The sequence below is a fragment of the Manacus candei genome, unplaced genomic scaffold (assembly GCF_025592945.1).
Source record: "Manacus candei isolate 608988 ecotype Guabito, Panama unplaced genomic scaffold, ASM2559294v1 h1tg000089l, whole genome shotgun sequence".
In the NCBI taxonomy this organism is placed as follows: domain Eukaryota; kingdom Metazoa; phylum Chordata; class Aves; order Passeriformes; family Pipridae; genus Manacus; species Manacus candei.
Window position 1 is genome coordinate 1,695,466 of NW_026138137.1, and position 27,234 is coordinate 1,722,699.

Genomic DNA, 27,234 nt, shown 5'->3' on the forward strand with positions numbered 1-27,234 from the left:
ATACCCCAAATATAATGAACTACAAAAATTTATTTAAAGCTATTTAGAAAGGCAAGATGGAAAAATGCTGTGAAACAGTAAAACAGCCTGCAATTCTGGATGGGTTCAGCCTCATCAGGAAGAAACAGTTTTTCCAAAGTGTAGACACTCCTAGTCTTGATAGCATTGATTTGATTCTCTCCTGTCCCACATTTAATTAATTTATAGCTGTGCAGCTGCTATGATTTAAAAGCAAACACCTTGCAGAAATGGTAAATGACACCATGTGGTGCCAAGGTATGCACTACTGCAATTAATGAGCCAGAACTTTGAACCAAAGAGGGAGTGCAGTCAGAGTTCAGGAATATGTTCACAAGCAGGGTGCTTTCAAGGCAACAGGAGACTATCCAAGACCAGTACCCTTGTACAATGTAGGTAAGTTACATAGGTTAGAACCTCATGGTTCTTCCTATGCTCATGATTCTCCCAATGCAGCCCCAACACACTTACTTTTAATGTAGAAGGAAATGTGGAAATCCATTAGAATGAGTTAAATCATTTTTCTGTGCACATATCAATATATATAATTTTATTAAACGCATGCTAACTAGTGACCATGGAATAAGGGTATTCAAGATTCTGAGGGGAATGAGGAAGACAAGTACCAGGTCCTAGACTTCAGGAGATGAGGCTTTGGCTTTTCAGGAAACTGGTAGGCAAGATCTTGTGAAAGGCAATTCTAAAGGAAAAAATAGGTCAGGAGAGCTGGCAGGTACCCGGGGACAGAAAGCACAAGAATGATCTTTCCTGGTACTCTGGAAAATGAGATGTACCAGGAAACTAGCTTGGGAAGTAAGGACTGATTTCCAGTGCAAAAAGGGTGTATACAGGAAGGACAGTCTGACAAGAAAGCTTCTACCACTGCATTAGAAGCAAAAGGGAAAAAAAAGAGGAAGACATGGGCCCACTTCTGAATGGGGCAAGTGATAAAAATAGGCAAATGCAGAATAGGCGGAACTGCTCAGTATTATCATTGTGGCTTGCAGCAAAAAAAGGGCTCCCAAGCCAATATACACAGAGAGAGTTTTCAAGGAGAGGAACTACAGTCTGTGACAGTAGAGAACAGTTGAGTCAAAGATCTCTTAAGAAATCTTGACACAGGAAAGTCCATGGTCAAGACAGATGCATACAAGGATGTTCCCAAAGGCAGTTGATATCACATAAAACCCACTCTATCTTCTTTGAAAATTATCAAAACTGAGGTTTAAGGTTGCAGAAAAGCCAAGCTTGCACACATCTTCAGAAAAAGCAAGAAGGAATTCTCCAGGAAACTAGAGCCTGGTCAGATTCACTTTGATCCCTGAGAAAATTATGGAGCGTGTTCTCTTGAAAGCTATTACTGGGCACGTGAAGGACAAGATGATGACTGGGACTAGCCAGCATGAATTAATCAAGGGCTAACCACATCTGACCAACCTCATTGCCTTCTGCAATGAAATGACAAGTTCTGTAGATAAGCAGAGAACAGTTATCTACTTTGACCTAAACAAGACTTTTGACATGATCTCCTGTAGCATCCATGAATTTAGGTTCAGACATTTCAGTCTCAATGAGTGTATTAGTACAAAGGTGAAAACTTGCCGGAATTGTTGGAATCAAAGGGAATTAATTAATGGTTTGTAATCTGCCTGGAGGCCTGTTATGAGTGGAATAACACTTGTGCAACTGGCAATATTTGCTAGAAAAGCAGAAAACGTGACAGCCAGGAGCCAGCGCTGGAATTCATGACTGAGATGTACTACTGTGTCAGCTCATTGCCTGGCAGTCCTGATGCTGGCTCACATTTGAGATAACAAATCTGCTTCCTTTAAGAAAGAGATAGAAAATAAAGGTGGGAGACTTACTGGAATGTTGAATTCTTTGCTGCATGCACAGAAAGAAGTAAAGGGGTCTTAAAAATGCAGATGTACTTAGGGACTTTTGGCACTGTGACTCCAACAGGAGACTTCAAGCCTGGCCAGTGAGGACTCCTTAGGGAGCTTATGAGGGTGAGGCTGATGAGAGAGACATGTCAGGGATAGGAGCAAAGTATGATGTGATGTAGGTACTTCAGGTGGTGCTCCAAGACAGAAGCATCCTGGAGGAGGCTCTGAGGCATGGAAAAGCCCTCAGACCATGGCAGAATTTCCTAATATTTCACAGTTCCCAGAGGAGTTAAAAAGGAAAAGACAAAAAGCCCAATGCAGTTTTATCCTACTTTTTCCCTTTTTCCTTTTGACAGTGTTCCAAGGCTCACTTTAGGATGTATGTTTTAAATATGTACTCATTTTCTCTCAGAGCTGTCAAGGTGGTGTGGCTGCAAATGGAGGTCCAGTTGAGCTCCATGTTGAGAATTTTTCATGTGATTCACTCTCTCTCTGTTTTGTACGCTTTTGTACTTAGTATTGTTGCTGTTACCATTCATTTTTTCTTACCTCATTGCTGTTTCTAGTAAATTGTTCTTATCTCAGCCCATGATCTTTACCTTTTTTGCTTCCAATTCTCCTCTCTATCCTGCTGCAGAAGGAAGGGGCAGGGGGAGGAAAGGGAGTAAACAGACATTGGAATGGGCTGCCCAGGGAAGTGGTGGATTCTCCATCCCTGGAGATTTTTATAAAGAGACTGGATGTGGCACTTAGTGCCATGGCCTAGTAACCGCAGCGGTAGTGGATCAAGGGTTGGACTTGATGATCTCTGAGGTCCCTTCCAACCCAGCTGATTCTATGATTCTATGATTCTATGATACTATAAACAGGTGGCAGTGTGATTTCAGCAGGAGAATAAATTGGGAAGTACCATTCCTAAACCACAAGAGGTATACAGAATTTTATTATATCATCGTCATCTTTCCTTGCTCAACAGAGCACAATTTGGAGTTTGTTGTAATAAGTCCTGTTCAGATGATGAATAGTCCACAGTGTTAATCTAAAAACTGTCACTACTCACAGGAAAGATATTTCTGAATACACTATTCCTACTGTCCAAAGGCCAGTAGTCAGAGTTGAAAGTCACATTGTCAGTCCTTAGCATGTCTTCCTGGGAAAAAAAAAACCAAAACAAAACCAACAAAACAAAAAACCCCACTGATGTATTTTGTAGGTTTTGATTTCAGTGAAGTCCATGGCAAAATTTCTGCACTAAACACTATGATGTCAGGATTTTTCCTTCAGACTGAAAAATAAAGGATGTCAGGGTTTCGGAGGGTTTACAGTACTGGGGGTGCTGCTCACAGCTCATAGTTTAGCTGTGCCACCTTGGACCAGTGCCTCTCATTGGCCTCCACACTGTTGTGCTGACATGGCAGAGCTGCAAGACCCCCTGGGTTACCCCCACCTTAGCTATGTTTGCATCACACTCCAGTTTTTTACACTGTCTCTGGAATAACTGTACCCATAAAGACATATGAACATATAATGTTGCATATTTAATAAAGTTTTACTTTCTCAAAAGAGTATTAATGACAATCTGTAAAGAAACTAGATAGAAATAAGAAGATAGACAGAAAAGAGACAGGTGAAGAATGGTATGAAGCTATTTCTCTCGCTACAAGAGCCTTCTGCCTTGTGCTATGGCAGGGCAAATTGAAAACCTGTAATTGTGCTCACTGACAGGCTGTCTCGAGAAACAAGCATTTGATTGTGATCATCCTTGACAAAGATATAGGGCACAGGCACCCATGGACGCCTAATTTATGGAATTTTATCTTGTTTTATAAACTGTCTGTAGGGTCAAATTGCTGAATAGGAAATGCAAAGTGAGCTGGAGACAAGGTATTTGAAAAGCAGAGCTCAAGGAAGAGTAATAATAACGACAGACTGAGGAGATCAGAGAGCTAAAAGACTACTCAGCTAAATAAACAAGGAAGCCTCTGACCTCTCTGAAATCCAGTAAGCTGGTTATCAATCTAAGGAATAATGTTGCTTTATCAGCTCATTTTTAAATGGACCCAAAGTACAATGAATTGCTAGATGTGTTTATAATAACAAACCTTTGAGTTAATCTATATTGTTGTGTACTGATTGCTGCTGTTTTCCCAAAGGGTGGTTTCTTCTTTTCCCAGAAGAAATTTCCATACTTTTCTTTGGAAAAAGGCAGCTAGCTGGGGATAAAAAAAAAAAAAAAAAAAAGACAGTATTTAGCCCAGTTGATTTATTTAGCTCTATAATTTTATTTTATTTTGCTTTCACTTATTTCTTTTTATCCTGAACCCCTCCATGGTAGTGCTTGACTACAATTTCCAGGCTGGGGTGGACACATTAAATTATGAATATTTTTAAAAATATCGTATTTGTTCACTGCTGACAGGACACTGAGGGGTTCTGTTTATGGCAGTAGGCTGCTTGGTGATACCAAGTAGATCACTTTTATCTCACTGTTTCACAACTTTCCTGTCTGATATGGAAGACAAAGTCTTACTGACACAGGTATTGCTGTGTAAAGGGGATGTGTCCATATTATGCAATTTCTTTCCAATCACAAACCAGAAGTAGCTTGGTGGGACTTTTGTCTCAGTGAAACTGATGCACAGCAGTTATATTTTGAGTGAATCAAACTGACTGTCTGTGAAAATGTGACCCTATAAAATCAACAGGATACAGTTCCCATTTGACAGCACCCATTGGAGGACAACAATGAAATCAGTGAGGAAGTTAGGACCTCACACCAAGTTTCAGTCCTTGATGAACTTCTGAATTATGACTTAAGAATTATGCACAGAAAACTATTCTTCAAATTAAGTCTAACAAAGCCATAAGACCAAACTGTTGGAGACAACTTACAAACATATAAAATAATTTCATATGAATTTGTATTTATATTTTATGCTATGATTACAACCAAGAAATTGTTCAGATACCTTTGCTCTCATCAGCCAAGTAACCAACACTATGCCTAGTTCATGAGTGGTCAAATTAAACTGCAAAACAGGAAAAAAAATGCAAGCTCAGTAGGGAAAATACTCTTTTTTCAGAGTTGAATTCTTAATAAAGTGAGATTAATTGGGCTGTATTTAGATGCAGGGATGCACAGGGATGGCTTCAGCTATGGGACTGAGGCAGACATGCTCTGATAGCTTTAGCTGCAAAATGGGAAATGTTGTATAGGGCTCCTACTCCTTCATGTTGCCAAGGGCTATCATTACCATGGCAGCTCAGCAGATTGGGGCACGTGTCCAGCCATCCCCTATCACTGCCAGGCCCAGGGAGGGCAGAGCCTGCCAAGATGCAGCATTTCACCTTGGCAGCCCTCACACAAACACGTATTCTGCTCTACAGTGGTAATTTCTGTGAAAGGAGTACCAGCTGCAACTTTTATTAGCAACATCTTAGGCTCCCTCAAGTATGAGCTCCAGACTTTGCCAGGCAGCCTGGCTGTCTGTGGATCAGATGCTAAATATACGAACAGTGGCAAATATGGTGTTCATTAGAAAAAGGTATTTTAAAATATACTTGAAGCAAAAGCTAATAATGGAAGTAAAAGATAGGTATATACTTGTTTTATTTTCACTTTTTTTAGAACCGCTTTCTCTAGTCCTCAAAAAAAATTTTTTTAACATATGTGCAATGTTTCCTCCCATACTGGGAGCATCTTCACATGTGCTATTATCTAGCATCCAGGTTTAAAATGGGATCAGCACCTTGAATATGACAAGAGTCTCTTGATTTTACCACAAGTAAAATAATGATCATGGTCCTTTGAAAGTCAATATTAATTAGTAATTAAACCAAACAGTGAATAAAATTAAAACCTGCTAGTGTGAAAAAGACTTAATGCAAAAGTTAAATCCATTAGTCAATTTAGTTGCTTTGTGACTTGTTGAAGGCTGAAAACACTTTGTATAATATTAAGTGGTAGGAAAAACAGGCTATTTATATATTTTAACTTAATTAATGTTAAAAAGGTAACCTCTGCCTACTTTATAAAAGATATTTCAAAGTACTTTCTTCTTCACAGTCCACTGACAATTGTAAATACAAGTATTATTTGTAGTTTTTGTAATCTCTCTGGTCCAAAAGCCTAGTGTGTCATATCTCAGTCTCTGAATTACTACTCTGTTTGCTGATAACAAGTGCAATAACAGAATAACTTGAATGTCCTTCTCAAATACTATATCTTAGTTAAAGCAGGATTTAAATTCATTGGGGTCAGTTCAGACTTTCATTGGATCTGCTAAATATTCAAGGTAGAGGAAGCCTTTCAAAATATGAAATCAATACATGCATTCTGTGGCATCAGATGGTGGGTCCTCCTTTGATGCCGCTCTGCTCTTCTATCCCAACACTTCATGTTCCACACCAAAGGCGACACTTCACTTTGAACAACTGCAGTTCAAACTGTGCATGGAAAACATATTTAGACACTCTGAGTGCTTTCCCCTTCAGATATATTAGGTTTTATAAAATTGTTATTTTCCTTTAATGCTACTGCTGTTGAAATAAGTTTAAAATGTGGCACAGTGTATCTTAGGTACATAACAAAATTGTACAAGTAATAGTATGATAGTTTAAAAGAACAAGGTAGAGGCCATACTATGATGCATATGATAATAGAATTGTATTTATATGTTACAATTACCAAATAAGTGGTATTTTTTTATTCTTTTTAATGAATTGTCAGCAGTGACTGTAATTTGATTTAGATAGGCTTATGTCTTTAAAGTATTTTAACTACTAATATAATTCCCACCAAGTAATGCAGTGCTCTATTTAAAAATTAATTTTTATTAATTATTGTTTAAGTATTAATATATTTGGATTTAATTTAAAGATTGTAATTCAATGCAAGATTATAATGCGTTATTAATGTCTATTAATGTTATTTATAACATCAAATATCTTGTTGATATTTTAAAATAGATGGGTAGATCATTATACAGTGTGAAATTAGGAAAATGAAAAAGATGCATCTTCTCCCTGTTATCTCTGTTTCTAGTCCGTCCTTTGTTGCATTTTGTTTCACAAGATATTGAAGATCTAATGAATATTCAAATATATGCAAGTCCTATTCCAGTATCATACATCATACAAACAAAACACATACACTCTGCATATAATTACATTCTACATATATCTCTGTTTTACAAGACCTTCGTGCTTTTATCTGTTATAGATGAATCTTCATAGGAATTGCGTTCCTAACTTGACCCAACGAATTGTCCAGACACAAAATTACAGAACATCTAATTAAGTTGGCCATCAAAAGCAAGAGATGTAGCAACCTGTTAATAATCTGCAGTCATTTCCTCACCCATCCTATGCGTGAAAAACAAGCCTGCTTTCTCCTTCCTAGCTCCTCTTGTAAGGCAGAAGGATGTTCAGCTTCTCATTCAATCTTTGATGAAGCTAACTGCTTGAAATGACTCATTTTTTATATTTGGCACAGTGTTACCTGAAGGAGCATCAACTCTTCTTGCTATGTGACAATGTAATATAGAGAACTGCTCTTTTGATGGTTCCTCCATTTATAGGAATTCCCAGGACAACAAAGTCCTTTCAGCACAACTCTGATCACACTTGTTCCTGCTGGTAATTTGTCTGTTCAGCAAATTTTATGGGGTAAGAAGTGTTTTGTATGTTTTACCAAAAATTACTCACAATTGATTCTTATAGTACACATAATTCTGATTTTTTTTCCGAAAGGAAATATAAACAACTTTAACATTCCATTATTTTGAAGACAGGTTGTGAGTACTGAACGAAATTATTCATATATTAAAGTACTTAATACAACATAACTGCAGTACAAAAAAGCAATTTAATGAATCAGAAAACAAGAAAGATGCTGCAGCCTATACTTAGTAAAAACCACTCTTGACATTTTAAAATTAATGAAATATTTTATCACTGTCATTTTAATTCTTCTATTCTCTAACTTTGAATTTTTCTGAGTCAATCTTATCCCTCTATGTTAGTATTACTCACTACTATGTTATATTCTAGAATGTATAAAATATTAAAATATGTAGATGGAGAAAAAAATATTGTTGGGTTTTTTTTAGGAAAAAAACTAAAATTACTTTTGAGTTTGAAACTGTACTCTCAGAACTGTGGGAAATAACCACTGCAAAATTTTACCCTTCATGTTATAGTCTGGGTGACTGTGACTGCGTTCTACCGAGACATCTCATTCTTTCCATCTTGATTTTTTACCCGTTAATTTGATATTCCCCCTTCTTTAAAAGATCACCTACCTATTTCTGTATCATGCAAATCAGTTCCTGGAGTCTTTGCTGAAATCTCCCAACTACTTTTGGGGGTATCATAAATGCACATCAAATGGATGGTGACATTCTATTGCTATTGACATTCTGGAAGTGCCTCTCTGTCAGCTGTAAGGGAACTAGGCAAGAAACTTTTACTGAATGGCTGATTTTCAGATATCTAAAACTGTATTATGAAACCACCTTTGAATTACAGATTGCAAAAATTGCTAAACCTAATCTGAAGTCCTGGGTAGTTTTTTCTTTACCCCCATCCCACTTTGTTTCCATGGGCCCATCTCTCTTCCACCTCTCCCCTGGTGTCTGTCTCTCTTGTACTTTGGTTCTTGTAAAACTCACTCACGTCCTTTAAACCATGTCCCATTTATGGAGTGACACTACACTGCTTCAAGAAGAGGTCTTTTCTCTAAAAAAACCTTTTATTTTTTCATTATTCATACAGTGTTCTGATTGTTAATCTTTTCAATGTCTCCAGTTTTGCTGTCATAACATAGTTCAGCTCTGTTGAGATGACCATGAAGATTCGTGTGCCCCAAAATCTAAGCAATAAACCCCAAAGGTTAGTTGGTTTTGCATTTTCCCAAATTTTTCTGTTTCTCTTCTTCACTTCATTCCAGTGATTTTGGGTCATGATTCATCAGCTGAACATGTCTTAAAGTGCCTGGCTGCATAAGAACAAATTGATCCAGAAATAAAAACACTTTGCTGATCCTAAGTCTGATGAGATGATGGTACTTTTGAGGACAGCAGTCTTTCCTCATAAAAAGATGCAGAATCTATTTCAAGGAAGGGTTTATCAGTACTTCAGAAATGTCAGGATGGAATTATACAGTTTCTTGTGAAGAATCACTCTTTACAGATGTTATACATATATTTATAATCACAGAAAAATTTAAGTCGGAAGGGACCTCTGGAAACCAATGAGTCCAACAACCAGTCTGAAATCTGTCTTCTTGAGGCCCTGCTCCAGTTAAATTGTGGAAATGTCAATGAATTCTACAGCCTCTCAGGGCAGCCTGTCCCAGTGCTCAGTCATCACTTACTCACTAAGAAAATAGTTTTCTCCTTCTGTCCAACCAGACTTTCCACTGTAGGAATTTTGCTCAAGTCCTTTTGATATGAGTCTCTGCGAAAGTCCGGTTCCATCTTTTTTATAATCCTGCCCAAGGAGCAGTCAGCAGCAGGTAAATTTCCATTTAGTCTTCTCTTCCCAAGGCTAAACAAACCCATTGGTCTCAGCCTCCCCTCCAGTCCCTTTAGTGCCCCTTCTCTGGACTGTCTCTGTTTTTCTGATGCTTTTGTTTTGCTGGAGAGCCAGAACTGGCAATAACAAACCTGAAACTGTTACATGAGCCAGCCACTAGGCAAAAAAGCAGTAGCTGCAAAGCACTGCATATGGCTAAATAAAGCAAAATGCTGCTAAAGTTCTGCAAAGATGAAGAAGAACAAGACAGAAACGCCCTTCATCCCCACAGTGTTCAGCAAAGCAACAGAAGGGCACCAGGGAAATTCCAATTATGAAACATTCTTGATGAAATATTAATAAAACCATACCATGGTCTTAATTGCTATAATTTAACACCCTGTATGGTATAAATATTTTAGAAACATGGTAAAATGGAACATTAAGAAGGGGTCAAGGGATAATAATATACATTAATCTTGATTGGTGGAGATGTATACCTCATACTTAATTTATGTTTATACTACTGTTCTGTATTCATTTTTTAAGAGTAGGGGGTGGAATAAGATATATGTATGTATCTTATATTGAGACATGCATGTTATGTGTGTATGTGTAGATTAATGTAGGTATTTGTACAGTACAGGGCTCTAATGTATGATATATATATAGAAAGGAATTTTAAAATGCTTTCACAAGAGCATCCTCTCCTTTAGAAATCAGTCACGGATCCAGCAGTCTACAAAAGCAAGAGGGTCAGGAAATATGCAAACCACTTTCTCACAAAATTATTTCCTGAGGAAGTCATTATCTGTATTGCCCTTGTAATAGCCACCTTTCTTTTTCGGTAGCAAATATTTCTTTTAAGGCTAGTTTCCATATATTTCCATGAAGGGAAAACCCTGGAAACAAGCTCGTGCTATGGCCACACTGAAGGGGAGGGGAGAGTACTGCAAGGATTGTTTCATTGCCTTAGGGGTGGGTACTTTGCAGCCTGTTTTGGTAGGAGAGTGCCTGACAAACACAGCAGTCAGAGAAAAGTCAGAAAACATTTCACAGAGCTTTTTACTCTCCCATTGATTTTCACTCTATAAGGAAGCTATTGTGCTAATTTTTTTCAGAATATAGCATGCAGAAATTGCTTGAAATTGCTGGCACTCTAATAGTGACCCATGCCCATGTATGCATAAAGTGGATAGGCATTTCATTTACATTTATCGAAAATTGTATGCAGTAATGATTTCTCTGTGTTAAATTGCATAATCCATACAAGTCTGACAGTCTTATAAAGGCTGTGGACCAAAGTCCTCTTTTGAATGCATCAGTGCCAATGAAAGAGGTTATCATACCCTTGACAGAGGTTGCTGCTGTCTTGTGTCTGCTGGTGGAACTGCTCCTGTGATCACCCTCTAAACTACATCAGTCAGAATTTACCAGGTAGGCTTAACTGCTTTAAACAGCAGATTTTTTACAAATGATGCACATTTTGCAAAAATAAAGGATAAGTTGCTGTTCACAAGAGTATGTAGCTGGCATTTTGATGGACAGTGAACGCTTTTACCAGCAGGGCAGATTCCTGATTCACAGTATTAGTCCACAGCCCCTCCCTCTGTCAATTCACCTGTCTTCTTAAGTTCTAATATTTCTGCAGTTGCTTATGATTTCTTTTTAAAAACCAAGCTTGAAAAAATACTTTTCTTTTGGGATGTACAATTCTCCCACAAAATGCACAGATATCTGAGATACTGAACATTTTGCCCAATGAGAGGTTTATAATTGGATTTATAACCTACTCAGAGGGAACTGGCACCACAGGAAGTGGGACAGGCCAGGAAGACTTTCTTACACTTTGAAGGGATACCCTAAAAAATGTTTTCATAGTGTTGTTAGAGGAGGGATGGTGCCACCCGAAACTCATGCCAATAAGCACTGGGTTAAGCCTTCTGCAGAGGAGAGACCTCTCTGTCACACCATTTACAGAAAAGGAAAGATTTGCCTTTTGCTTCCAGCACTTCTGGGAGAGCTGATCAGAGTGTCCTTTCCTGCCATTTCTCCTTACTTTAAATCCTGCCAATAAGTCTCTTCTGCTCCTCGCAGTGAAACGGTGAAAGTGCTGCAGCTTTTAAAGGATTTATAAGGCTTAGCTGATCACATCACTTCCTATGCCAAAAAATAAGAGGAAGAATGTTGTGTGGATGGATACAGCTTTGGCATTCTGCTGTTCTATTGCCTAATACCAATTCCTTGTTATCTGTACTCCTCTCTGTAGCCAATTATTGTCTCCACTCGTTTGGTAGGCATAAGCTTTTTACACAGGAAGCACCTTTTAGCTGTATGTTTGCACAGTGCCTTTGCCACAGTGGTCCTGGCTGTTAAAACCATTTGTAGGTGAGGTTGTAATAATCATAATATTTTGCCCACTGCCAGAATCTGCAAAGTAGCCATCCATCACTCACTCAGATCTTTCCTGTTAAATCCTGCTCCTCATTCCCTCAAATGTGCAAACCTGCAGACACAGGCACATACAAATTCTGTAAATGCATTTAGAACCAAACTATCTCTGTAGGCAAGAATTTATATTCCTTGTTTTGCACTCCACCCATCTAAGAATAAACATAATGGTTTTTTATTGCTTGATTAAAACTTGTATTCTTTAAAAAATATTGGGCCTCTGTTTCTGAACTATAAAGAGGCTTCATTGATTCTTCTACTTCATGATTTTTCAGAAATCTACTGAAAAGTAGTCAAGTAGCCTTCAGAATTTTCATTAAAGCAGAATTATGAAAAACTGTTGTGAGAAACAGTTGTGAGGGCAAGTTAACATCGTCCCTATTCACTCTCACCTGAAAGCTTTATTGTGACTCCTGTTACTAGTGTCATTCTTGGTAATAAATATTTTCATTTTATTCTGAGGCACAGCAAATAGATTTTGTTAGTGAATGACCTTGTGCATTAGCTGTGTTATTCATGATTTAGTGAGCCAGTCAGTTGAAATATTGGTAATGTTTTCACAACTCAGTCTTGTTACATTTGTGCCACGAGGATGACATTAAGTGTAGTTGCAGATGAATAACAAATAACGTGTCTCGGAGTTGTGTTTTGGATCATTAAAGAAATGAACCTACAGGGTGCTATTTTATTAACTGAGGAAATGACTGGGAAAAAAAAATGACAGTTCTTGAATGTGTATTTATTAAAAATAACAGTTTGGCATGCTGAGAATTAGTGGTAGTGTCCCTTAAATTTTTCATAAACCAGTGTAAACACACTATGGTGTCCATCCAAAGATTTGACAGATTTTAAATAAGAGTAAGAATAATTCATACATTTCAGGCTGTTTATATGAGAAGGCTCAAGGTGGTGCAAGCAGAAGAATGCTAAAAAAGTAGAGCATAACAAAGGTGAAGATTAACTAGATGTCAATATGGATATTTTAAAATATTTTATATTATAATATGGAAGATGGTCAGTGTACTTTCCAGGGATACCCTAGGGAGGAGTGCATTGCTTCTTTAAAAGTACAACAACTGTTCTTGGATTTCTTTTTCAGAGTCCTCCAGTTTCTTTTATGTTAATGAATAATGGAATATATTGAAAAAGTAGCTGGTAGACTTCTTGAGAAATGGCTTAGTCCTTTCTCTTGCCCCATTGACACATAATCTATTCTAAAGACACCACAGAAAGTCATTTAAGTTCCAGGTAATCGAGTTTCCTAAATTTCTAGAAAGCTACAACCATAAGCAGCAACATCTGGATCACTTCAATGTTTTTTTCTGCTTATAAAGTACTTTAGTTAATAGATCTAGAAAAGTGAGTATAGGAGGAAAATAAGTGGTTTAGATACTACTATTCCTAGAAACTAAGCAAGTAATTTTTGTTTCTATTAGATGGAGATGATGACAGAAGATTATAATTTTTCTTTTTCTAAAGCATTAAAAGAACAGGGAAAAGATCTTACATAAAGTTCATGTTTTTAAAGTAGACAGATAGTTCTTATTTAAAAATAATAAAACACAAAAAGGATATGCAATGGATATCCTGAGGGATCAAAATGAGGTATGTGGAAGGAGAGAATATTCAAATAGAAGCAAAAAGGAGATACAAAACTAGAATACTAGCAACACTTGAAAAGCTGAGTAACTGCTATTATCTGTTTGATTTTTTTTTTTTGGTAGTATTTTCAGCACAAGAAAATTAAAGCAATCTGTTGAATTCTTGACTATAAATAAAAGAAGGCAGAAAAGTTGTTCTTTTATAATGTTATTCAGAAAACCTGTCTATTTAAAAGGAAAGGAAAGAAGCTGTAGCCTCAAGCTTATTTCATGGACTGTTACTTCTCACGGTGTGATGAAGGTGAGGAGGCAAAGACTTGTCTGCACTGAAAGGGCTGAGGGAGGTCCAGGAGGTCCTTCTTACCCACCCATTCTCTGGGACCACAAATCTTGCCTTCTATTTTTTAAATGTTAAGGTTGAACAAGTGATGGTGAACCTCAATGTTAAGCTAACTGGGACTTTCAGAGGGACAGTTAAAAGCTGATCTAGACATTAGTGATCCTTCCAGAAATAACTTTGCAGAGAAGCATTGCCTGCACTTGCACTGGTAGTCAAACCACTTTACTTGAACATATTCTGCTCTACTTTTAGCTCAACATACTGCAGGTTGTTTCATCTGAATTTTCTGTACAGAGCTGAAACTTTTCAGAGAATATTTATGTGAACAAATTTTGATGTGAAAAGTGGAATGACACTTCTTTTTTTTCATTTTCTGCTAACACTGGCTGAATTGGTTCAACTTTTGCTATAAATAATGGATAAGTGTTTTAAGTATGCAAGCAAATTGTTACACATAGATGCACTGCACTCTGTCAAGTAATGTGCAGCATTGAATTGTCACTGTTAAAATGGTCAATAGTGTTAAAAATTGTCACTGTTAAGAATTCTTTGAAATATATTCTATATTTCTAAAATGTGCATTTCCAGTGCATGATCATTTTTGTTGTTAGTACTCAAAACTCTTCTATTGATGGACATAAATTTCCTTACACTACTTAGGAGAATATTTTTGATAATGGGTGGTTCCTGAAGCTTAGGGTGGGGCATAGAAGTATTTAGAATAGATTTTTTTTTTTCATTTCTATAGTTCTAATTCATATAAATGGGACCTGTTTGTACTTTGAAAATACACGCAGGCCTTTCCAGGCCTATATTTATATATGATGAATAAATTATACCCATCTCAGAATGGGATAACTAAATATCTGGCAATACCTATTTACTTCTCTTGACTAAGGAGGAAACCTTGACTGATTTTTTACTTGAGACAGCAAAGTTGGTAGAGATGGATCCCACCATGAAGCAGAAAACCCCCAGAGAAACAAAAAAAGTAGTTTAATATATCCCAACCTCCTTTACTACAATTTAAATATCAGATTTTAGAATAGCAGTGTGCTCATCTTAAAGGAAAGGGAAGGGAAGGGAAAACATACAGTGGAGAAGTTATTTATTGAATAAGTGGAAATAAATCAATGGAAACTGTCATGCAGAAAGAACGTAATACATACCTAATCGATGCAAACAGAGAGTTACCTCAGGTCCTGATGCATCAAGGCATTTCTGTGCTATCCTTGAGTATTACCTCACCATGGGTGTAAGAAATGGATGGTTTAGATTGGCAAAAGTGGCACTGTTTTGGTGAATAAGTTTAAAAAAATATACAGCTCTTGACAGCTATTCAAGTATGGCCCAAATTTCCCCTTATGAAAACATGCAGTGTTACTATTTGCCTGACAAAGGGATTTTGTGTGTATTTTTTGAACAGAATTAAATACAAACAGAGATGGAAAATTCCTTGATTGTGAGCATGGAGATTTAACTGCCTTGTACCAAAACCTGGGAGAATGCAAAGGTGCACAGGGAGTAGTGAGCATGGTCTGAATTTCCATCTGCTGTTTCTATTGGCTAGACCATGTTGCAAAGGATGTGTGCCCACAAAATTGCTGGAGATGTAAACAATATTTTAAATTACTCCAGGCAGCAAGGTGCTGCATCTGAACAGATTGAAAGCTGAAATGTTGATATCAGAAATTAAATTAATGCACATGAGATTGAAACAATATCTAATTAAAATCATTTGAAAAATGACTTGAAAATTGAATATGACACAATATTTAGCAGGCTGTTGCTAGCACGGTGATGCAGCTTTGACTTTTCTGCAACCATTTCCATTTGAGGCCTGGCTGCCAGTTTACTAGAAATTACACATGAAGCAACTATCTTATGCCATCACCCTGTAAAGACTGGAAGACAAAATACCTTTTGCCACAACTTGGGTACTTGTCCCTCACTGATTGCATTGAAAAATTTAGTACAGACACCCTTCTTTTCACTTTATCTTGAGTTAGTCATTTTGGTTTCAACTGATGCATTTTGAATGCTCCATGTTGTGTTTTTGAGTTGCAATCTGTTGTTGCTCCTGCCAGGACAGAGTTACAGATTCAAAGGCTGTAGCCCCTGGAAGAAGTTCCCAGGGCTGGGCACAGAATCTCTGACACCACCCTTTGTAGACAAAGACAAGGAGACCTTGTCTTATATTCCAAAAAGTCTAGACTTCTGAACATGGTTATACCCAAGTATCTAATTCTGAGTCCATTAAAATACTTTTTTAAGTACCTAAAACAGAGGAAAGTGAATGAGGTGGGAAAAACTGCTGTGAAATCGAGTTGTTTTATAGGGAAAAGGCTTAGAGGGCGCTGAGTCAACAGTGTGGTTTTCCTCTGTCCCACTCTCATTTAGTGCTGTGAATGCCTCAGCAGTTTCAGGAGGTGCACTGACTGTACAAAAGCTGGTTTTCTCTGGGACTGTGCTCTTCTCAGCAGGGAGAGAGCCAAAATATGAGGATGCGTTTTCATGGGCTGCCCTTCCTACTTTTCTCTTTCCCTTCCTCAGAGGGGAAAATAAATTAAATTCTTCTGAATTTGGCTCTATGAAAGGAGCTTTGCAACAAGCTGATGGGAAAAAGACGGCAGTTGTAGAATTCATCTGACAGCCTACAATAAATCTGAATTAATTGCCCTCCATCACTTTATTGACTAGAGGTCCAGTCAATATACTTAGTGAGTCTAGGGCATGAATTATCTTATTCTAAAATGGGCAGGTAATAGAGGTCAGGATAATCATATACCCGTAAGTACTTTTTCTCTACATTTAATTAAATACAACACACCCTCAAAGTCAGATACACAGCAGAAGAACAAGGTTTCCCTGTGAGTGACATCATCTTCCCACAAAGACTTCTCATATTTAAGGTCGATTTCTTCTTTGGGCAGGTAAATCCTGCAGCAGCATGGGAGACAGGCTGAGGAAGCCTCTTGTTGAAACCCTTTCCCTCATCTTGCTTGTACCAGTGTGCTCCCACGAGTAAGCTGGAGGGCGCAGTTGTGATTGGCATCGTATTTGTAGCAAACCTTTGTAACCCCAGTATTTCTCAGGGTTTCCTTCTTCCAGAAGTGCTGTAATGAGACTGCAGGTCAGCTTGGAGCCCTCTATAACCTGCTGCTTCTTATAACTGATGGACTCCGAGGTTAAACTTGCCAAAACTACACACTCAAATTCTTGACTGCACCACTGACAGATAATTTTGCTAAAGGAAATAAACGTTTGCCCTCAGAAAACACATCAGACCTCCCTCAGGTTAGTGAAGACTGAACAGTGACAATTCCTGTCCTTAAACACTCAGTAACACCCTCGTCATGCTCTCTAATAGAGCAAAGCCATTAAGTTGTCCCCATTGTAATTTAGATCACAGGAGAGACTTCCACAGTTTCTTTCAGGTTAAAATAACCGGTATACAGCGAGTAGGCAAAATTATTCCACTGTAGCTACGTGCTTAATTATATGGAATACTGCATAAATTGTCAAGTGCAAAGAATTATTCTGATAAATTAAAATACTAATTAAATAGGCTATTGCAGAATTTTGAGAACATTATAGGGCTCCGCTTCTTCAGGTAATTTGCATATCCTTCATCTAGTGAATTTAATTTAAAGGCCTCATTTTTTGTGTGTTTGGAAGCCCTTTTTGTTTCTGTGGAAGATTAAAAAATGGATTTATATGTTGCTAACTGGTTTGGGGGGATTTTATTGAGGTATTTTTTCTTTTTTTTTTTTTTGAATAGCTGTTTTCATTATGCCTCTTTGCTGATGTGTTTGTCAGTTCTCCATTAGTATTACAGGACTTTAAACTGTGGCCATAAAAAAAATAACTTTGATGGAATGTGCAATATGCAATGTTACCCGGAATTATAATTTCCACTTTCATGAAATTTGCAACAGAAACTTCATCTGCTGTATATTTTATTTGAATAAAAACTAGCAGGTACTACGCTAAAATACTTCTAAATATTTGGGCCAATTTTCAAAGGATTAATAGCTTGTTCTTAATATCTAAATATATTTTCCCACCACTTCTTCCATCTATCTATATTGACTGTGTTTTATTTTTTTTAATTCTCCATTATAGTTATGCATAGAAGAGGTTAAGTAGTTATATTCACCGTTCCACAGCTTGAAGCAGCTGTTTGATATGTAGTTGCTGCTTCAGCTTCAGCACCATTTTTGACAGAGTTTCTTGACCTTCCTGAACAGCTTGTGGAGTTCAAGGTTAGCTAAAATATGCTCCTGTAAACGCCTGGAGTGAACACGCCAGAGACTGTCTGCTGTGTCTCTCTCCACAATCTGACAGTGCCTGAGCTTGACCATTTTCCGGTTATGATTTAGTCAATAACACCTCGTGCCTTCATGCCTCCTAATTTTGGCAGGGTATATGTTAGCATGACTGTCAGACCTGTCCTTTGTGTTTTAGACAATATCAAGGGGGAAAGCAGGGGTGTTAAGCAAGCCCTGTTCACTGTTGTTGTTTTTTAATATCAAAGCTTCAATAATTAAAGTCTGCAGGAAACCTATAAAAAAGGAGGTCAAATATGTAATAGTAATTACAAAATTCAGCAATTCAGCAGACCCAATATTTTCTATTAACTGCTCATGTGGTAAGAAATTACACAGTGGGATTTAAGCCTTTTTGTTTGCTTATGCCCATTTATTTTGCAGCCACTCTGCTGTGCAGTTTTCTTTATCCTAAGCTACCAAAGAATCATTTATTGGACCATTCAGTTTCTTTGAAGGAGGCTGTGGAGCTTTCTCATTTTATAAATCTTCTAAAATTTTGCACTTGGTAGAAATCTGCCTTTAGTGCGTATGCTGGGTGTGAGGCAGTCAGTGTGGTAGCATGGCACCCCCTTGCAATGAAATCTGCAGGCAAGTCTGCAGCCATCAGTGAAATAATGTCCTCCAGAGCCTATCTCAAGGCTGAAAATCCAGCTTCTTGCTAAATATTTACTTTCTTTTTTTGAAATTTGTATTATCCAACATATCATGGCTGGGCTTCGTGAACGAAGATTTAGGAAGGCTCTATCCATGTTTGTTACAAGCGCGCTGGTGGCTAATGAGGCCAACACGAGATAGACATATCCGATTGCAAAAGGCACAGCAGAAAGACTCCTTAGGTGGTATATTCTGCAAGACACGATTCTTTCTTCATTGTCTTCTCTCCTCAAGAGTGATCCTGCGTGCGTTCTCAAAGGAAATGGCAGCGTTATAGATGGTGTGTCTCCAGGCTTCCAGATTAGAGGCCAGAGTAGACCAGTTATGTTGATCAATATGGCCAAGGCTGAGATGTTGTTTCAGGGAGTCCTTGTATCTTTTCTTCGGGGCTCCTCTCCTGCGGCAGCCGGTGGCAAGTTCACCATAGAGCAGGATCTTAGGGAGGCGGTGGTTGGTCCTTCATCCTTGAGATGTGCCCTGCCCAACACAACTGTGTTCTCAGCAACATGGCCTCAATACTTGTGACTGCTGCTTGCTCTAGAACAAACATATTAGTCACATAATCTGACCAGTGGATGTTTAGGATCGTACGGAGGCAGCGTTGATGGAAGCGCTCTAGGAGTCACAGGTGATGGCAGTAGATGACCCATGATTCAGAACCATATAAGAGAGTAGACAGCACTATGGCTCTGTAAACACTGATCTTAGTACTTTTCCTCAGGTGTTTATTACGCCATACTCTTTTGTGGAGTTTTCCAAAAGCACTATATGCCTTTGCTAACCTGTTGTCTATCTCTCCATCAATCTCACCATCTGAGGAGATGAGGCTACCTCGGTAATTAAACTGCTGGACTGATTTGAGCTCTGATTGGCCAATGGTGATGTGGGGATGATGGAAGACTTCCTGAGGTGCAGGTTGATAGAGCACTTCTGTCTTCTCTAAGCTGACTTCCAGCCCAAAGAGCTCAGCAGCATCTGCAAAGCAGGATGTTAAACCCTGCAGAGCTGCTTCTGTGTGGGCGACAAGGGTGGCGTCATCAGCATAAAGCAGCTCCTGGATAAGATGATTTAAGGTCTTGGTGTGGGCCTTCAGTCGCCTTAGATTGAAAAGGCTTCCATCAGTACAATATCGAATGTAGATCCTCGAGGTCTGCCGTGACCCTTTGGGGCATCATGCTGAAAAAGACTGTGAAAAGGGTTGGAGCAAGAACGCAGCCTTGTTTCACACCATTCTTTATTAGAAAGGGCTCAGGAAGTGCATTACCGTGTCTGACTTGGCCATGCTGGTTTTTAGGTGAGATGCAGTATGCGCGGAACTGAACCCACCCTTTAATCCTAAGGTTCATCTGCCAGGGCCGAGCAAGCTTGGACAGTGGCAGTGAGGTCCTCAGGATGCAGTTTTAATTAGAACCACCTTCTCTTAGATGGATGGCCTTACAGGGCTAAGCGAGCTCCATCTGCCCAGGTTTGGGATTAGAGCTGTCCTTCTCCTAGGATGACTGCCAGAAGGCCAATGAGCTCATCCTGCCCAAGGATGTATTGTATATGCAAAACATAGCATCAAATCTCTTGGTTCAGGCAATTCTCCTTCTCATGTGGTGACTCTGGGTAGAATAAATACATCTGTGAATGTGTAAAGCATGGCATAGGTGTTAAGTATGTGAGTATTGTATGCAGTATTTAGGCTGGAAAACATGCATTTAAGCTTTATTAGCTTGGGACTGCATGTTCCTCTCTGCTTAACCGGTAGCATATTTAAGAGAAGCAAAAATAAAGATGTGTGGGTCTAAAAGGTGTACAGTACTTTCCTCTTCATTTAAATGGAGGGCAATATTCATCCCTTGCTGAAGGCAGTCAGAAAGGTTTCTGTGTATTAGAATTGCTTGAGGTTTAACTTTTTGAGTCTTTGCACATACAAACTCTTACCAAAATCTTTCCGTAAGAGATGTGATGGAGCCTAATTATCCAACTCGCCTCTGAAACAAGTGTGAGTCATTTGTGTTGCACTTTGGACAAACTAAATAAAGGATCAGTTCATAATAATCTTGCTTCGCATCTGCTGCAATCTGAGCTGCTTTTAATATTTCAAATGGCAACAATTAAAGAGTATTTTTCACAAATGAAAGAAAAATATGTTAATTCCTTTAAGTATTTTTATGTAAATTTACAGTGCATGATATGTTCTAGCACACTTCTTGAACTTTCTGGTAAGGAGGTTTCCTTTAGGCAATTTCAGTTGAGAAGCCGAATCTATCCAAATTTTGTCTGTAATCAAAGGAAAGATGTAGGTGCCTGCAGATGTGTGTAAAATATGTGGGATGACTCATTGTATTAAAAGTCCATCCCTTTCCAAGGACTGCAGAGAGAACCTGGATGACTCACTTGGATAACACAGTCAATGACTAGGCAGCTAAAGGAAGGAGAGGTTAACAAGGCTGCAGGGCTCCATTTCTACTCATAAATAAGTCAACCCAGGTGCCTGGGTTTTGGCCACAAGTCTGGCTGACTAGAAGGTTGAAGTCTTCCCATCCAAAATGGGATGAGATACTCCCAGCTAGGAATAATCTCAGCCTTGTGCTGTTCCCAAAACTGTGGTTGGGAACAACATATTGTTTTGTGAGGCTACAAATGGTCAAAGGCAGAAATCCTGTGAAGACCACAGATTTAAAAGTACTGGCAATCATACAGCAGTGCTCAAGTTCATGCCCTGGGCATGTTTGGGTTGCAAGTGTAGTTGTAGTCATAGTGATTGCTACCTTTATTTACCTGTTTTATGCTGGATTATTTTATTTTGGTTTTTAATGGTTTTATGATATAGAAGCTGATAAATATGAAAAAAACTAAATTTAAAAAAAAAAAAGACAAAATTTTTCACTGCATCCTGATGTTGTGAAATAAACTCTTCATCTTACCTACTAGATAAGAGTCTGTATTTGTTGTAAAATTTCCTACATAGCAACAGTTCTGTTGTAATGGCAAAGGTTCTGCCCTGCTCTTCAATGCAAGTGAGACAGTGGGAAGTTTCCACCAAAGAGAACTTTCCAAGCATATTATGTATATGTGTTAAATGTGTGTGATACTGTGTTTACAAGGGACATAGAATTAGCTTGGATTTCTTTTTCATGTAACAATGAACAATTAATAGCATAAATATGTGTTCAAGATGCTGACTAGCAGAGCTGCTCTCAGGGAAAGATATTCCGCAGATGACAGAGGTAGGAACTGTCATGAATATACTGATGAAGGAAAGAAGGTTGGTTGCAAATGCTGTAAAATCATACATATTCCAGATTTCCTGTAACTCTTTCAATCTTAATTTTTCCTTACAGCCATAAACAAAGAGAAGCTTGAGAAAACAACTGGACTGAAAATTCTGCAGACTGGTGTGGGGGAGGTAAGTGGCTTCCAGGCATTTTACATTCTCAAAAACGTTTTAATTCTTGGGGTTTTTTAAGAAATCCTGGAGCTCATGAACGTTTGTGAGTTACCAGTCTGATAGTGCTAAGGGCCTTTTATGATACAGTTGCATCTGTCAAAATACAATCTGCTGCACAAATAGCACTGTATCCCACAGAGAAAAAAAAATACCATCCTTATGAGAAAAGTGCAGCCAGCTTGAAGAAATGCAGTTTTTGGCTTTGTTGTATCACAGGAACAAAATCCCCAAAGATGAGCACAGTGACTGAAGTTCTCGTATTATTCCCCTTGGTTTTCATGGAGTGCTATCTCATGTAAATCAATGAAAATTTAAATTTGGGGTAAAGAGTCTTCAGATATTTGAGAGAATCTGACAGTGAATGTCTTGCTTATTTTGGATGTAACTTGAAACATAAATAAAACATGTGTCTGTTATTATAGTGATATCACTAAGCAAAAACTCCACTAAGCAGTTCATAATTTATTAATAAACATGATGCTATCTGCTAAGAACCTTCTATGAACTACAGTTGATTGCTAATTCTCGTACTAATTTTGTGTACACATTTATCTTTTTTTTTCCTTTTCATTTAAGTAATTTTACTGGTGGTGACTGCTCACAGGGCTAGGCAAACGCCTTTTCTTGTGGTTACATTATTCTTGGTATTAAAAATAATTAATTACTAACTTCTAATATAGTGAAGGAATATATATATTTTTCTTTTTTCTGATTTTTGGAGTTTATATTTCTAATTTTTATCAGTCTATGCCTAAGAAACATAACTTGACAAGATTTCTGAGGTTCATTGTGCAACTTCATTCACATTACTGAAAGACTTGGTTCTGAAGAGGTAATAACCCTGAGAGCTACTGTGATGCTCAGGGTCAAAGTTGTAAGAATTAGAACTTGAAAACAAAGATTGGTGAAATCATCAGAAAATGAAAGCCATCATCTCTACTAAGCTGATTTAACCAGGTGTGTTTCTTGAGGATGCATAACCTGAGGAACTGGGAATTGTATCCTGGAGCATGGCTGTGCACTTTAGGGCATGTTCTAGCTTCAAGTCAGACTGAAGCTTGTGTTTGTGTTATTTGCAACCTCTGGTTTCTGTTAAATAACAGGAGAACCAGGACTGTGGCACGGGCTATGGAAGCCTGATTCAGTAAAGTTTTACCCAATGGGACTCCTCACACTGATGAAATACCTCCATGAATTTTGTCCCATGGATTCCAGTTGGCTTCAAAGTCCACTGGAAAATGAAAGCCCACTTCACTTCGATGCTTAGTGTTAAATCAGCTGTTATATGTGGTCAATGGAGAAAGAATGCACTTTTGCATATTTGAAGTGCAGCAAGGTGTCACTGGTTAAATGCATCATTAATCCACATTGTAGTAATGGGGTTGTTGTAACCATGGTAGTCTAAGGATGTACAGGAACTATAACCTCAAGGACTTCTGGTTTTTAAGACCAGCTAACAGAATTGGAAAAATTGAAGAGTTCTTAGGCTAGAGACCTCATTGATCTGATTCTTGTATTTAGTTTAGTAAATGCCACTGTAGAACTCACTTTCCCTGTATTTAAGTTATCATAACATTTAAAAAAACTACTGATATTACTTAGATTAATAAAAATTTTCATAGAAGTCTGTGTTTTACATTCTGCCAAATATGCATTTTTAGAAGGCAAAAAGTGAAAGCAGACATTCTGACTTAAATATATTCCAGGTTATATCTGAGAGAGGGTGATCATCAGAGAGAGAACCAAGTGTTTTGAAACAGTGAGGTGATGGGAGAACATTTATTCAGCTGCTTATATATTTTGTTGGATATGAATTCTCCCAGCTGTGTACATTCCCCATTCTAAGTCTTGTCAGAGTGTACATAATAAATGCATTTCTGTGGTCTCACCTACATAAAAAATAAAGGAGTGCTGTAACCAAGCTGTTTCTCTGTTGATAGAGTATCAGATTCAGGGTATTTCAGGTTAAATCTAACTATGGTAATCCAGTTTTGCAGTTTGTTTTTTATTCACCCTGATGAATAATTATTATTGAAATAATGGAAAGTACATATTTAAACATAATGAAGGAGCCTTTTGTTGAGTAAGGATTTCTTTTACTTTACACTGTAAGAATGGAATTACATTTAATGGTAATGGTAAATCACAGTCAAGATGCTCAAATCAAAAGTACTTAGAAAAACTTTAGTCTGAGAATGAGAAATGGCCTTTTTGTTTGGACAGTAGGTGAGATGCATGACAAAGTTAATGGACATATAATCTTCACTTTCAGGCCTGTAAAATAAAAAGGATTGATTTTGCAAGGCAAGTTTCATATCTGAAATACCTCAAGAGAAATATAGCTGAGATGGTAGTGGCAAGTGGAGCTGCTGTATAAACAAATGCAGGAACTCTTCTAAGCTCAGCAATAATTCATGTGTGGCTCCGGAGAGTGGAATCTGTTTTAGGTGTTGATCTATGATAACAGGATTTGTGCCTCAGTAAGGAATGTGTGGACACCAGTGACTACCCAGGCCTTGGGCGTGTTAGAAGGAGACTGTCTCTTTCTCTGTGGAGATGACAAATGCTTCTCAGAGCTCCTCAATCTCCCACTTTCTTTCTCTATCTCAGGAAAAACGTTTCAAAAGCAACAACAAATTATAAAATTCACACCAAGCTTACTGAGCCATTCAGTCAAATCCAGGGAGGGCTGATGAATTGCTTTTGTGTCACTGCATAAACATGTGCTGTGTAGTCATTAACAACATGGGTCTGGAGTCTACCACAGCTACAATGGTGTTTATCATCTTTATGTCATGTAAAAGATTTCCACAGCTTCAGTGATTTTTTTGGCTAGACCTGAAGTTAGCTGCATTGTGTCAACGTAGGGTAGGCTCTGCTTTAGCAGGATTAAAAATGTGTTCCTAAGCTGCAACTTCAGAAGCTGCTCATATTTCAGGATGCTGAACTTAAAAGTTCTGTACATTTCATGGGAACATTTGGATGAAAAAGTGCAAAGCACTGCCTGGACTTCTCTGCCTGCAGAGCTTCTTTCAGGCCATTATGGAACAGACCTTTACCGGTACTTCCACAGCACATCCACCTCAACATCTAACATTTGCAGTAGAATGTTCAACAGTACAGAGATCTAGAGAGATTGGTTTTTTGTATGCTCTATATCACTCTTAAAGTGCAAATTATTCTGGCACTTGTCTGGTTTGTAAGAAGGCTGTTATGCCAGAAAACCAGAATAACTCTGCTGTAGAGAAAACCAGTGCTGACATTGAAATCCTGAGGATCTGTGCATTGCTTTAGTACTGACTATCTCTGGAATCACATTTGCCAAGATGTTTATTTTCTATTTGGAGTTTTCCAGCACCTATAGCAGGTGCTGGAAAAAAAGTAAAACTAAAAAATCTCTAGAACTGCTCTACAGTAGCCCCCCAAGATTTGAGTCGTTGTCATGCATGTTTGTGCCACACAAATTCATTGTAAGCATTTCACACCTTCTTGTTTATTCAGGTACAATGAAGCTTTGAGGTATTTTCTTTTGATCTCCTACACATGAAATAAATCTCTGAAGTCCTGAGGTAATTTTTAGTTAAGTTCAAGAACTTCTTGAAGTTGAGTGTCTGTGGGGGTATGAATGTACATGTTATTTATGTGTATATTTGCATAATACCATAAAGCACACAGTACTGGTAAAAAACCCGAAGAGCTAAACAGCATTTAAGCAGGACTCATGTCTCCATCCTCCTCTGTCCCAGTTTGATGTGAACCACTGTGTTTTGCAAAAATAAGAGTTGAACTTGTTGCTCTGCTAGGCTGAGCACTCCTGCAAGATCTTGGGGCAGCATTTGGTCCCACATGGAGCGAAAGCCTCCTTAGCAGCATCGTGGTTACCACCTGACTCCTACTGAGTTCAGGACTCAGCAGCATCAGAAATCCCAGTCCCATGCAAACCTTAGTCCAGGAGTTGCTCTCCAGCCCGGGAACCACAGCTCTGCACAAGGGTCACTGAGTAACATGATATTCCGTCAACATGCCTTAGGAACTTAACTACTTCTCTCCCTTCACATAAGCACTTTTGAATGATTGTAGGAGCACAGTATTTTTCTGTTCAATTCCATGCTGAGCTTGGCTGTGTCCTGAGTTACTATGACACGGATAAATAACTGTTTATCCAGCTTTTGGTTGAAATTTGTTTTCAGCCACAGTTTCAGAATAACAGGTCAGGCTCTCCAGTGGCTCAAGAAAGTGTGATGATTCAAAGCAGGTTTCGGAGGCTATGAGTATGTGATTTGAATAATCAAAGATCTGAATCAGGCCTTAAACAAACAGAGAGAATGACATTGTTTCTGTCTTGAACTGGTAAAGCAGCACCCACTTCGGAATATGTTATATTAAATTAACTCTTTCAATTTCCCAGTAGGGCTGCACAGAAAAAACTCATCACTGGCGTCATAACATTGCAAGATTTGAATCATGGCTCTCATATGGCAGACATAGGAATTAGAACAGTTTTCTGAACTAAATGGAAGTAACCCAAAATATATGTGAAATGGGCACTTTACCATAGCTCTAGATGTTCTAAAACAGAGCAGTGATATTTTGACATGTTTCAGGATATTCTCATGTATAGATATTTTGATAGGTGTAGAGTTATGTTGATGTTTCATAAAGTGATGCTATTGCAATGAAGAAATCCGCGTTTAAAAATTCTAGTGAAGCTAGAGGACATGATAAGGCAGATTCTCCTGTGATGTGCAAGCCTCTGAGGCAGGAGTCAAATTTCTACCTTACTACCTTCCTTAATGTTGCCAAATTTTGTCACTCATATTCATGTATGGAGATTTTAACTAGAATGACTTTGGAAATCCATAAAAAACCTGGAGTGCAGAACTTGACGAGTCATTTTCATTTGCTGAAGATTAAGGTGTAAAATTTTGTCTGATTTTCTCTGGCTACTGGGTAAAATGCTAAGTGTTGTCTTTTGGCTTGTCAAGACCAAATTAGACTGGGA

General features: G+C 38.1%; 1 protein-coding gene across 1 annotated transcript in view; it reads left to right on the top strand.

The window, feature by feature from the left end:
• PTPRN2 (protein tyrosine phosphatase receptor type N2) overlaps window positions 1-27,234 on the top strand; it is a 643,008-nt gene that overhangs the window by 382,631 nt on the left and 233,143 nt on the right. The window contains exon 12 of the mRNA XM_051812861.1: window positions 22,126-22,190. Within this exon, the coding sequence (XP_051668821.1) occupies window positions 22,126-22,190 (65 nt within the window). The remainder of the gene's footprint in view (window positions 1-22,125; window positions 22,191-27,234) is intronic.